The sequence below is a fragment of the Schistocerca cancellata genome, chromosome 5 (genome assembly GCF_023864275.1).
Source record: "Schistocerca cancellata isolate TAMUIC-IGC-003103 chromosome 5, iqSchCanc2.1, whole genome shotgun sequence".
NCBI classification, from domain to species: domain Eukaryota; kingdom Metazoa; phylum Arthropoda; class Insecta; order Orthoptera; family Acrididae; genus Schistocerca; species Schistocerca cancellata.
Genome location: NC_064630.1, coordinates 384,608,838 through 384,623,076, shown reverse-complemented (window position 1 = coordinate 384,623,076; position 14,239 = coordinate 384,608,838). Strand labels below are relative to the sequence as shown.

General features: G+C 38.5%; 1 protein-coding gene across 2 annotated transcripts in view; it reads right to left on the bottom strand.

The window, feature by feature from the left end:
* The window catches only part of LOC126187983 (arginine--tRNA ligase, cytoplasmic), a 152,024-nt gene that overhangs the window by 72,396 nt on the left and 65,389 nt on the right, over positions 1 to 14,239 (bottom strand). For both annotated transcript variants that reach the window (XM_049929387.1, XM_049929386.1), the window contains exon 8: positions 9,399 to 9,540. In XM_049929387.1, the coding sequence (XP_049785344.1) occupies positions 9,399 to 9,540 (142 nt within the window). The remainder of the gene's footprint in view (positions 1 to 9,398; positions 9,541 to 14,239) is intronic.

The window sequence follows — 14,239 nt, the reverse complement described above, 5'->3', positions numbered from 1 at the left end:
AAAGCAGTTTTGAGCCTCTGCAGAAACTATACTGAAGATCCAAAGAAACTGGAATACCTGACTAAAATCGTGTAGGGCCCCTGTGAGCATGCAGAAGTGCCGCAACATGACGTGGCATGGACTTGACTAATGTCTGAAGTAGTGCTGGAGGGAATTGACACCATTAATCCTGCAGGACTGTCCATAAATCTGTAAGAGAACGAGAGGGATAGAGATCTCACCTGAACAACACGTTGCGAGGCATCCCAGATATGCTGAATAATGTTCATATCTGGGGAGTCTGGTGCAGAAAAGTGTTCCTGGAGCCACTCTGTAGCAATTCTGGACATGTGGGGAGTCACACTGTCCTGTTGGAATTGCCTAAGTCCGTTGGAATGCACAATGGGCATGAATGGGTGCAGGTGATGAGACAGGATGTTTATGTACATGTCACCCATCAGAGTCATATCTAGACGTATCAGGGATCCCATATCACTCCAACTGCACACACCCCACACCATTACTGAGCCTTCGCTAGCTTGAACAGGCCACTGTTGACATGCCAGGTCCACGGATTCATGTGGCTGTCTCCATACCCATACACGTCCATCTCCACGATACAATTTGAAACAAGACTCGCCCAACTAGGCAACATGTTTCCAGTCATCAATTGTGCAATGTCAATGCTGAAGGGCCCAGGTGAGTAGTAAAGCTTCGTATTGTGCAGAAAATTGTTCTCCCTGTTCTGCGGTCATAGGCATCACACCGCACCTGGTACACACGGCGCTCGGGGACCACAACACAGCTACGACACCTGAAGGTGGGCTTGTAACAGTCCAAAACCGGTCGTGTAAAAATAAAGAAATCTACAACTGAAGCGGTATTTGCAACCTCTGCAGTTATCAAGGGTACATGAGTGGGCCTTCAGGTCCAAAAGCCCATATTGATGACGTTTCATTGAATGACTCACTTGTTGATGGCTCAGCACTGAAACCTGCAGCAATTTGTGGAAGGGCTCCACTTCTGTCAAGTTGAACAATTAATTCTCTTCAGTCATTGTTGGTCCCGTTCTTTAAGGATCATTTTCCGGGTGCAGTGATGTCGAAGATTTGACGTTTTACAGGATTCATGATATTCACGGTACACTCATGAAAAGGTCATACGGGAAAATCCCCACTTCATCGCTACCTTGGAGATGCTATGCCCGTCGCTTGTGCGCCAACTGTAACACCACATTCAAACTCTCTTTAAATCTTCATAACCTGCCATTGTTGTCTTATATAGGCATTGCCGACAGCTGCACCATATTCTGCCTGTCTGCGTATCTCTGTATTTGAATATGCATGCCTATAACAGTTTCTTTGGCGCTTCAGTGTATATGGAGAGTGGAGCCCAGGTGGCTGGCTCCCACACTATGTGAAGTGCCATATGGCGTGCCACAGTGCACTAGAATGCAGCAAGAAGCTAAATCGTACGCCTGACTGTTATTCTATTCCATGCATTTCCATAAACCAATGTTAATAAAACTTTGAACTATGTAATTACATGCACAAAAATCCATTAACTGAAAACAAATTACAGGTGGCATATTATTAAAATAAGTAGGTAGTGAATGGTAAAAGTATGTGAAGAAGTGAGCATGTGAAATAAAGCTGAACTATAGTGGAATGAGTCTCACACACACTGAGTATAGCTGGTGATTATATCCATGAAGCAATAACTTCAAACTGATCCATGAGGTGAGTAAAGATATGTTTATTTGAAGTTCAAGTGGCATTTTGAAAATAGCATTTGGGAAATTAACATACACTCTATTTCAGAGTTATTATTGGTCAGTTAGTGGTTTTTCTGAGTTATATGAGAACAGGTGCTTCTCTCACTGGCCATCACTATAACGGATTCCCACATTCTGGAGCCGGATGTACTGCGGGGGGTTCAGTGAGGAACCATAACTGAATCACCAGTGCATAAAGCTGTCTTGCAGAAGCTCCAACAATTTTTAAAATGTTGGTAAAATGCATTTTGGAGAAACCAAAGGGATCACAGACCATCAAAAGAAGGCATGTTTATAATTAGTTGTTCTGATAAGGTATTTTGATGAAGTGAAACAGGTTTTTCTTACTACATGTCTTAACTCTGTGTCGTATATATTTCGCAGAAGCCACACACAAACAAGTAATGGACTGTTTGGTATTTTTGGCTAGCATAACAACAAGATGAACACTGAGTGAAATGGAGACTGTTTGTAAACTCATTATATTGGGATTTAGTGACTGAATGTCATGAGTTTCATATTACTACTGACTGTGAGCATGAATATCACACATAAAATTACAGCTGAGATTTACATAGAAATTCTTGACTGGGACATTAAGACTTCCGGTTGCTATTACAGCACCAATTTTGAAGCAGTTTTGTAATTAAGCTATTCTGAAAATCTACGTCACTTCTTCTTTAAGATGTTCACTGTAGCTGACTTTTATAAGTGTCAACACGAACCACTAGCCCAGTGCTGCTAATGCTTCTAGCATTTCCATGAGCAATTAGCCAGTGTGGCAGTCACAGGTGTAACAGTATAACCCTGCTTTTACGTTCCCGGAATTAACATTTTCCCGCTGTTTTTTTTTTTCCCCCCATCAAATTTCCTATGACCACAATGTTAATTTACACTTGATTTTGCATCACCATATTTATAATTTTCCTGCGATTTATGCATTACCAAGAAAAAGATTGATGGAGAAAAAAATGATGCTGAATTATTCTGACCATCCATTAGTGTTTACAAGTATTATCTGGTTATGTTTCTTGACACCAGGGCACTCCACTCAGCGGACTTGAACCGGTAAATGTGTAAAAAGTTGGAACAATTCGTGCCATATCTCCCACTACTGCCAAGCTCTACTTGGCGTGGTGGCTGATGGGAGTAACTAGGTTTGTTCGAATAAATATATCATGACCAATCACAACCATTCCCAAACTGTCTCTGCCACACAAATGCAGTTTCATGATAGTTGTGATCACTGTGACATCTTTGTCTAACTATATTTAGCATGTTTCGGTATTTTGCCACTTGTAGTGCTAGTTCACACCGTCATTCACTTTGCATTGCTCAAATGTTTTTGGTTTAAACACAGCGCCAGTAATTTTTTTTTTTTTTACATGCTGAGCAAAACATGTTTTGAGAATTTATGCTTGTTGTCAAGTGCAGTATTGATGTATGTATTTTTTATGATGTTACACAAACAATGTGAGATAGTTTGCGTGTGTGTGGTTTTCCACACAACTGAAGAGGCACAACATCAAAAAGTAAACTATAGTGCAAGAAAATATGCACAGAATATTCAAACACCATACTAAATGCTCATGTACATATTTGCACTTAACAAGAAAAAATTCTCGAAATGCATTCATGCTAAGCATGAAAAAAATATGTGACTAGTGCAGTATTTCATTATTTAAATAATGAATGACACCTGCAGGTTTTCAAAAACATTGATTATGACATACGAAAGTGAGTCAAATGTTCCTACTTCCCAGACAGTTATCAGTTCCAGTTACATCAGAAGTTTTTATTAGATTATAAACCTGTATCAGATAATAAGCAAGTCACTGACAAGTCTTTTGATGCCTGTTATGTGCACATACCATACATGTGTGCAAAAATGCAGGATGGTATCCTATACATAACTTTTACAGCTTAAAACATTATTTTCCACATTTTACATTTTCCTGAATTTTACCAGGGTGTATACAGGGACAAGGAAAAAAAATTCCCGGATTATTCCCGGATTTCTCCCGGATATCCCGTTTAAAAAATATGCTTTTTCCCGGGCGACCTACTGTCACTTAGCACAGAAAAAGTTCCCTCGGAACTGTAAAACTTATCAATCCTTTGAATGGTTAACGTTTTATATAATCGCGTAGAACTTCCCGGAAAAAAAATAAAAGCCGGAGCAGAGAAGTTTTGGAAAGACCTTTGATTTGCAGCAACATATACGCTGCATATTTTCGTATTACGAAAGTATAAATTCGAATTGCACCAAACACAGCTTGTTAGTTTCCGGAGCGTTGCAACCGAGGTTGTGATGTTCTTTTGTAAGCGAGTCATATCTCAAGCCACGAGATCTCGCCAGCCGATGACAGCAGCTATTCAGAGCATAGGACACGTGTTATAGTCAGCCACTAGCAAGATTACTGGTTACATAGCGCGAACACACAAGAGGAAAAGTTAACGGTTTACATTAATGTACACAGTACCGTATATCTACAAGAAAAGCTAAGCTTTCACATGTAATATTGGTCTTTTTTTGGTGTGATATACTTTAAGATACATCACACAAATGTGCCAGTAAATTTAAAATTGTGGCATATATGCCTCGGCTCGAAATTATTGAAGTGGCTGGTCCTCAAACAGTTCAGTCTCGAACGCTCTGTGATTTAGATATCCATCCCACTTTCACACACGTAACATAATTCATCTTGCGTAAAAAGAAATTACTTTGAAAGTAACGCTTTTCTAACCACCGTTCGCAATACTGTTAGTTATAGGTTCGATTTACCAGTTGCCAGAGAGCGCCAAAAACGAATTATTGTGCGTGTGCAACTGCAGTCGTGTAGGAAGCCCGCATGTTCGTGTGTATAAAGCACTAAGAGAGCTTACACTACACCATAAAAGAAACAGGGCATCAGAGGATACTCCAAAAGGCATCAAAATTTCGTGAATCATACTAAAATGCATAATTCGGCATAATGCCATACATGGCAGATGATGATAACGTGCACTTGAAATTCACCGAACAGTTGGAAGTACCCAAAATTGTTAAATGAAACACTTCGTTTCAAATAAAATGATTGCCTCAGCGGAATTTCTTTAGCAAACTTGCAAAAATAACTTCATTCTTCTGCAAGGCAATTAATGCTTGACTGCTACTAACTTGGAAAGAAAATAAAATCAGAAACTGAAATTAATAATATATTTTTGCCCTCTGTAATTATGTGAATACATTTTAATTCACTTGATAGCTCCCGACCACAGAAATCCGTTTTGTTTTCATTTGACGTGGGAGCTGTACACGAAGAGAAGCAGCGAAATCACTTAACGTAAACACGGGTCACGTGGAGACTAACCCCCTCCCCACTACAACTCAGACAACTCTGTGCAAGCGCGAATCTGGCAGCTAGGGCGCACGAGAAAAATTTTTCTCGTTTGCATCTGGCTGCTTGCTGCTACTACCGATGCAGCTAACAGCCAAACTTCAAGAAGCGGGAAGCGAGAGAAGGTACTGCTTATACGCGAGTCAAATGCGCATGCGCAACAGACCGCTGGCAACTGGTCAAACGAACCTAATGTGAACAGTTGTGACGTCATGCTCATAGCAAGCAGTTTATTGTTACGAAGAATTACAGTCTGCGCCCTACGGTCTTTAACATATTTTTGCTATCTGTAGACGCTTGTGCGTGCACGGTGTTTTGTTGTCGTAAAATGCACATTTCCTTTGCCACTGCAGTTTTATTTTTTTCCCTCTCGTTTATATTTTATTGCTGCAGTATCATTCTCCAGTAGCAGGATACAATAACATTCTTTGCTAGAGAATCAATTCTGCAGTCAAAACTACAAAAATGTAACTGAAAGCTAAAACAATGAAAAATTCCCGGAATTCCGAAAAATTCCCGGGTTTTTCCCGGTTTTCTACCGGATGAAAAAATTCCCGGGTTTTTCCCGGAATTCCCGATTGTCCCGGGTCGTATACACCCTGTTTACACAATTTTTCTGAAGTCCCTTGAAAGTAAAAGCAGGGTTTCACTGTATTCACTTTAGTTCTGCAGCTGTGCAACAAAAGTCTCCGGCAATAATTTCATTGCCTACAACTCTTTTTTGCATGCACTTACAATTAGCTACCTGTAAATTAGACTGTTCAACATGGCAGCTAATCAACAGACACCAGGATCTTATAATATTAAAAAGTGTAGGAAAACTGAAAATTCACTGCTATTCAGGTACTGAATGTGTTACAAGATAGTGATTTTGAGTTCGAAGATGAATCAGAGGCGGAGAGCTGGAATATCAAGAAAATATGTAGGTTGGAACTTAAATAGTGGCAACACTGCTGTGGAAACACTATGCAATGGAATCTACTACTGTTGCTGATAGCACACATTGTTGACATACCTACCTTACCTCCGAGCAAATGGACTCGCCTGTCTCACGTCACCGGCATGCGCACAATCGACACAGTCACTTGTGAGCGAGCGGTGTAACATAATGGTGTCACTATGGTTTCGAAACAGGAACAATGTAGTTGGATCAAGATTGAATGTGCCAGAGGTCCTACAGCACGACAGTGTCATTAAGGTCTTCAAGAGGTGTGCGGGGAATCGGTATTGCCGTACAGAACAGTGGCACGTTGGGTAAAAACCTTCAACGAAGGTCAGCAAACTGTGGCAGACATGTATCGGGCAGGTCGTCCTAGCATCTCTGAAGAAGATATGCATGCATTTGCCACATTAGTGGACAGTGTCGCATTAGTTGACACCATACAATTCATGAGTTCGCCCATGAAACCGGATTAGCGCATATGACTATGCTTCGCATCCTGAAGGAACATCTGGGCATGCAAAAAATTGCATCACGATGGGTTCCACATGTCCTGACAGAAATGTAGAAATGAATGTGTTACAAGGCTTCTCAGGCACACTTGGAGTGCTGTGAGCACGAAGGAGAGGCTTTCTTACACCGTATCGTAACACTGGATGAGACATGGGCCACATCGTATGAGCCAAAACTGAAATGCCAATCCAATGAATGGCATCATTACGGGTTGTTGCGAGAGTCAAAAGTTCATCAGAGCCCCAGAATGGTTAAAGTTATGGTGATTCTTGTGTACAACTGTGATGTTGTTATCCTAATGCATTACATTCCTCCACAGCAGACTATCAACGCACAGTATTACTGTTCATTTTTGGAGCATCACCTGTGACCAGCCTTGCGAAAGAAGCAGCGACACTTTCTGCACAACCCACCCACCCATCATTTTGCATGACAATGCGCGGGCGGATACAGTGCAAGCTGTGGCTGCTCTGTTCGATCGATGGGACTGGGAAGTACTGTACCATCTACCACACTCTCTAGACTTAAATCCCTGTGACTTTGAGTTGATTCCGAAGATAAAGGAACCACTTCGTGGCATTCGCTTCAGAACTGTTCCAGAGATTCGAAAGGCAGTAGACCAGTCCAATCACACCATCAACAGAACAGGCTCTGCTAACAGTACACTACGCCTTCCACATCTCTGGCAACGGGTTCTACACAACACTGGTGGCTACTTTAAAGGACAGTAACAGGTGGAAACATGTAACACTTCTGTATCGGTTGTGAATAAATAGTTGCCACTATTTAAGTTCCAACCCTCATAGAACCATGCCTTAGTCACGATAGTATAGAAACAGCAGTTTCAAATATGTTTCGTTAGAATGCAGAATCTGAAGATATGGATGATGATGGTGACAAAATTGCAGATGATGTAGCACACAATGCACAAACAGGAATGTTTACTAATCCATTCCATCTTATGCTCATTAAAGTTTGCTAACAAACCACAGCCGGACAACCCTAACAGGATGATCAATTGTGTAATGTATGACCAACACTAAATTAACAGAATCTGTCGAGTTTATTATTCAGGAAGAGATCTATCTTTAGATTAATCAATGATTCTTTGGAGCGGGAGATTGTCTTTTAGACAATATTGTTCTTTAGACAACATATACAAATAAAAGGCGTAAATATGGCATCAAAATGTTCATGCTAAACAATCTGGCTGATCTTTTTGCATTTGATGGAGAAGTAGGTGCATGTTGCCCATTATATTTACATGGACAATTACTACAACAGCTGATTTAGCTTCTTCAAAACTGAAAGAAAACACAATTGCTTGATATTTGCAATGGTGAAGACAGGAAAATTGAAGGCTAAGCAAGATGATAGTTAATTTCCACAGGATTTAAGAACACAGTGGTACAAGTGACAAATTCATGCCAGCAAACAATCTCAAAACTGCTACCAATGATCAAATGCAATGTGAATGTGTATGGAACTGATGGACACAATCAGATGCTGTCATATTGTTTATGTGAACAGAGAAATGTCTGCTGGCCTAAAAAACTACTCTTCTACTTAACTAACATGCTATTTTTCAATTCGCATTATCTTTACAACAAATATTCAGAGTGTAAAATGACGCTGAATGATTACAGAATAAAAACAATAAAGGGGCTATACTTCCTCCAATGGAAATTAGAAGACACATGAGAAAGAAACCTCATAATAAAACAAACAGTGTGCAAATACGGGAACCAACCGAAGGAGAAAACAAATCATGAGGAAGAAATGTAAAAACGCATTGAATAGGGCAACTGTACTGACACATCTTATCAGCGTAGAGACTGTCCAAACAATGCTGGACACGGTTTCGACTGCTGTATAACAACACATGATCAGTGAGCATTTTGTTTTATTATGGATGTTGTTAATATTTCCAGAGAGGTATATTTTCTTCATATGAATAAGGTCAGATTATCTTTTGTTTTCATGTTTTATCATTGTTTCCATGTTCTCATTGCAAAACTTTTTCTGCTTTTCCAAAGGCACGCATTTCCTCATTGTTTCTTTTCATTGGAAATAAATCTGAGGAGCTATTGAAATTGTTTGAAATTATGCTTATGATGCTTACAAGCTTATCACGTGATCCAAATTGACTAATGGTTATGTGTGTTGAATTAGCTGTCAGTTTACTATCACCTGTAACGAGCCAGATACAAAAAGTAATATGCAAAGCAACTGCACACATAAAAATGACACATGTAGCATTACAAGACTCTTATCAAAAATAGATATCTATCACTTTCATTAAATTTATGGAAGGTATATTTATGGGCATAAACTCCTAGCAGGACAGAGAGATCCAGAGGACATCCAGTTGATACCTGTCTGAGGACAGTTTTACTGAAAGAATAAACTCCTAATATAGCAGTTCTATTTAAAATTACAGTGCAGCCTAACTTCAATTGGAGAATATCTACATTCTCAACAATCACACTACGTGCAATAATTGATAAATTCTTTAGGGAACACCCATAACGATCACACGAAATCGCATAAAATGATAAAACACTATCAGTATTGTCAGAGAGACTTTCTTCCTTTCTATCTTTCTTCTTCTTCTTGTGGGTAATTAAATTTGAGAAAATTAAAATTGAGCTGAGTTTCTGCATCTTAAGAAGCCCTGTATCAGATCATTCAACTGGAAGAATACTCCTGATGTCAAAACAGTAAAGATGTATGTACTCGTCAACTAAATTTTTTTGCAGAACAAAAACAAAAGTAAAAAAATATTAAATTTAAATCAGTTTATTTGTCTCACCTTTCCTTGAGACAGAGCAAATGAGCTCCCAAGCACTTGTTACCTCCGGATGAAATTTTTGAAGTTTGACAACACATTCATACGCTTTTTTCTTGAAATCTTGATCATTATCGAATCGAACTTTTGATTCCTTGTAAAATGCCTGTAGCAAAAGGCAAAGAGTAGGTGCTATATTAACATGTATCTAAAACACTCATAACATAAAACAAAATGTTTCATGACTGGCCACACATGTAGAAGTTTGTTGCATGTCAATGCTGCTAAGCAACAGAATGTCAGATCATCTCTACAACACAGTCTTTTTTTTTTTTTTTTTTGCATTATTTCTTTATTTATTTTGCTCCCAAGAATTTTATCCTGACAATGTATAAAAGATATAAGACAAATCGTGTGCATAGAAACAGAAAAAATGTAGCAGAGAACTATAGTAAAGCACTACAATAAGCTCTAATAATAAAATTATATGACACAGTTCAACAAAAATTATGTAACTTATGTGTTAGATTTGTATAGAGCAATTTAGTTACATTGTAACAGTCAAAGTAATATGAATTGTAATACTAACAGTAAATATAATAAACATTCTAGCAGAGTTAATACAAATTTGTCTTTACACATTCATCAGCTGCATAAAATGGTTGTGCATGAGTTGTAATATATTTAATACAAATTTTTCTTTACATATTCATCAACTGCATAAAAATAATGTTTAACTAAAATGTTCTTAACTTGATTCCTAAATGTATATTGCTTTCTTGGACTGATTAGGGTAATTTCTTGTGGGGCACATTACCCATACTCCTTGTCAGAAGCAGATTCCTGGTCAGTCTCTGGCTCTTAAGATGAATGTTTGCACTAGAGTGTATATTAAATACAGACAAATATTTTTAATTTCCTGAATATTGGTTTAATGGCTGTTAGAGAAGACACCTGTTCCATTACCTTTACGAGCTTCCTTTGCATCACAAAATTTTTCCTACGTACTGACACCCAGAACGGGGTGCCATGAGAGAGAGCTGAATTTTCTAATGCAACATAAACTGTCTTTAATATTGTGCTATGACAGTAACACAGTGAGATAGGCAAACACAATGGTTGCCATTAATCACAAACAGTCAAGTTGTTATTTGTTACTGATTTGTACTAACTCACTGAGTTCTGTCCGAGATCCTTTTTATAACTTTTATTGTATCTACTACTGCCGGTATATTTTTGTCACAATTTTCTCCCAGAGGTAAATTTATGATAAATTTCTACTTCGGCAACTGCTTTAAGAGCTATTAAAATAAAAATCTCTGTATCTAGTTTATAACAGATAACTTACCGAGAATATTATCAATGAACATATTATCAATCCAAATACTATAACTCAAACACATAACTTTTTGTCTTTGCCAGAAAAATTTACTTGACATTCAGAATATGTGCGGCTCTTAGCTAACTCTATCAATATCAATGCCTTTTCCATAATGTTTACAACTAATGTGGAAGTACTTTACGCATGCCACAAAAAAGGATACAAATTTAGTTAACTATTTTCTTCATTTTTATTAACAACATTCTTTTTAAGTATTAACTCATTTGGAAGTAGGATTCAGAGCCTGAAAATATCTTTTAGTACAGTCTTAACACACCAACACATTTTCAATAACATATTACCATCAGGCGAAGGGGTACTTTATGACTAGGGAAAAAAATACTAATTTTTTAACTGTTATTGACTTTATTAATAACATACTTTTTAAAGAGATAGTGATTTATAAGTAGGGTTCAGAAACTGAAAATATTTAATATGTGAAAATCCTTTGTGAAAAGTCGCACCTACTACTACATATCAGTTCAATTTTTGGATTAAGTTGAACTGAAAAAATTAAAACAAAGAATCTGATAGAAGATTTCAATGAGAAGAATAAATATTTTCTTCAAAATTGTAAAGTATATGACCAGAATACAACATTTACAAAAGTGGACATAAAGTACCTCCACCCCCATCGGTATCCCTAAGGTTGAGGGCTTTGAAGTAGAGCAGCCCCAAAATATATATTAAAATAAATTTCTCAGTAACAGATTACAGAATTTAAATTGTCAGTATGCATTTTGGACATTTCCCATACAAACTTGCATAATGAAATTCACTTTCTGGAACTGGGGATACTGAGTGATGTTTTTCAATCAGGCAGTAACTAGTCTTAAGGCAGCACATTGACATACCAGTTAGCAGAGATTTGGTGGCATGGTTTTCTCGGAGGACAGCTTTTATGGGGCTCCCAAAGGCTTGGTCCTTGCCTCCAGCATCACAAGTAGGGCTTGGGAGATGTCATACTGGGTTTTGCCCTATTCTGTTGACGTTCATATTTGGTGGGCTTTATATTAGAACTTTGTTGTTGTTGTTGTTGTTGTTGTTATTGTGGTCTTCAGTCCTGAGACTGGTTTGATGCAGCTTTCCGTGCTACTCTATCCTGTGCAAGCTTCTTCATCTCTGAGTAATTGCTTAGTGTATTCATCTCTTGGTCTCCCTCTACGATTTTTACCCTCCACACTGCCCTCCAATGCTAAATTTGTGATCCCTTGATGCCTCAGAACATGCCCTACCAATCAGTCCCTTCTTCTTGCCAAGTTGTGCCACAAACTCCTCTTCTCCCCTATTCTATTCAATACCTCCTCATTAGTTACATGATCTACCCACCTAATCTTCAGCATTCTTCTGTAGCACCACATTCCAAAAGCTTCTGTTCTCTTCTTGTCCAAACTATTTATCGTCCATGTTTCACTTCCATACATGGCTACACTCCATACAAATACTTTCAGAAACGACTTCCTGACATTTAAATCTATACTCGATGTTAACAAATTTCTCTTCTTCAGAAACACTTTCCTTGCCATTGCCAGTCAACATTTTATATCCTCTCTATTTCGACCATCATCAGTTATTTTGCTCCCCAAATAGCAAAACTCCTTTACTACTTTAAGTGTCTCATTTCCTAATCTAATTCCCTCAGCATCACCCAACTTAATTCGACTACATTCCATTATCCTCGTTTTGCTTTTGTTGATGTTCATCTTATATCCTCCTTTCAAGACACTGTCCATTCCATTCAAATGCTCTTCCAAGTCCTTTGCTGTCTCTGACAGAATTACAATGTCATCGGCAAACCTTAAAGTTTTTATTTCTTCTCCATGGACTTTAATACCTACTCTGAATTTTTCTTTTGTTTCCTTTACTGCTTGCTCAATATACAGATTGAATAGCATCGGGGATAGGCTACAACCCTGTCTCACTCCCTTCCCAACCACTGCTTCCCTTTCATGCCCCTTGACTCTTATAACTGCCATCTGGTTTCTGTACAAATTGTAAAGAGCATTTCGCTCCCTGTATTTTACCCCTGCCACCTTCAGAATTTGAAAGAGAGTATTCCAGTGAACATTGTCAAAAGCTTTCTCTAAGTCTACAAATGCTAGAAACATAGGTTTGCCTTTCCTTAATCTTTCTTCTAAGGTAAGGCGTAAGGTCAGTATTGCCTAACGTGTTCCAACGTTTCTACGGAATCCAAACTGATCTTCCCCGAGGTCGACTTCTACCAGTTTTTCCATTCGTCTGTAAAGAATTCGCGTTAATATTTTGCAGCTGTGACTTATTAAACTGATAGTTTGGTAATTTTCACATCTGTCAACACCTGCTTTCTTTGGGATTGGAATTATTATATTCTTCTTGAAGTCTGAGGGTATTTCGCCTGTCTCATACATCTTGCTCACCAGATGGTAGAGTTTTGTCATGACTGGCTCTCCCAAGGCCGTCAGTAGTTCTAATGGAATGTTGTCTACTCCCGGAGCCTTGTTTCGAGTCAGGTCTTTCAGTGCTCTGTCAAACTTTTCACGTAGTATTGTATCTCCCATTTCATCTTCATCTACATCCTCTTCCATTTCCATAAAATTGTCCTCAAGTACATTGCCCTTGTATAGACCCTCTATATACTCCTTCCACCTTTCTGCTTTCCCTTCTTTGCTTAGAACTGGGTTTCCATCTGAGCTCTTGATATTCATGCAAGTGGTTGTCTTTTCTACAAAGGTCTCTTTAATTTTCCTGTAGGCAGTATCTATCTTACCCCTAGTGAGATAAGCCTCTACATCCTTACATTTGTCCTCTAGCCATCCCTACTTAGCAGTTTTGCACTTCCTGTCGATCTCATTTTATTCCTTTTTGCTTGCTTCATTTACTGCATGTTTATATTTTCTCCTTTCATCAATTAAATTCAATATTTCTTCTGTTACTCAAGGATTTCTATTAGCCCTTGTCTTTATACTTACTTGATCCTCTGCTGCCTTTGCTACTTCATCCCTCAAAGCTACCCATTCTTCTTCTACTGTATTTCTTTCCCCCATTCCTGTCAATTGTTCCCTTATGCTCTCCCTGAAACTCTCTACAACCTCTGGTTTAGCCAGTTTGTCAAGGTCCCGTCTCCTTAAATTCCCACCTTTTTGCATTTTCTTCAGTTTTAATCTACAGTTCATAACCAATAGATTGTGGTCAGAGTCCACATCTGTCCCCGGAAATGTCTTACAATTTAAAACCTGGTTCCTAAATCTCTGTCTTACCATTATATAATCTATCTGATACCTTTTAGTATCTCCAGGGTTCTTCCATGTATACAACCGTCTTTCATGATTCTTGAACCAAGTGTTAGCTATGATTAATTTATGCCCTGTGCAAAATTCTACCAGATGGCTTCCTCTTGCATTTCTTACCCCCAATCCATATTCACCTACTGTGATTCCTTCTCCCCCTTTTCCTACTCCCGAATTCCAGTCACCCATGATTATTAAATTTTCGTCTCCCTTCACTA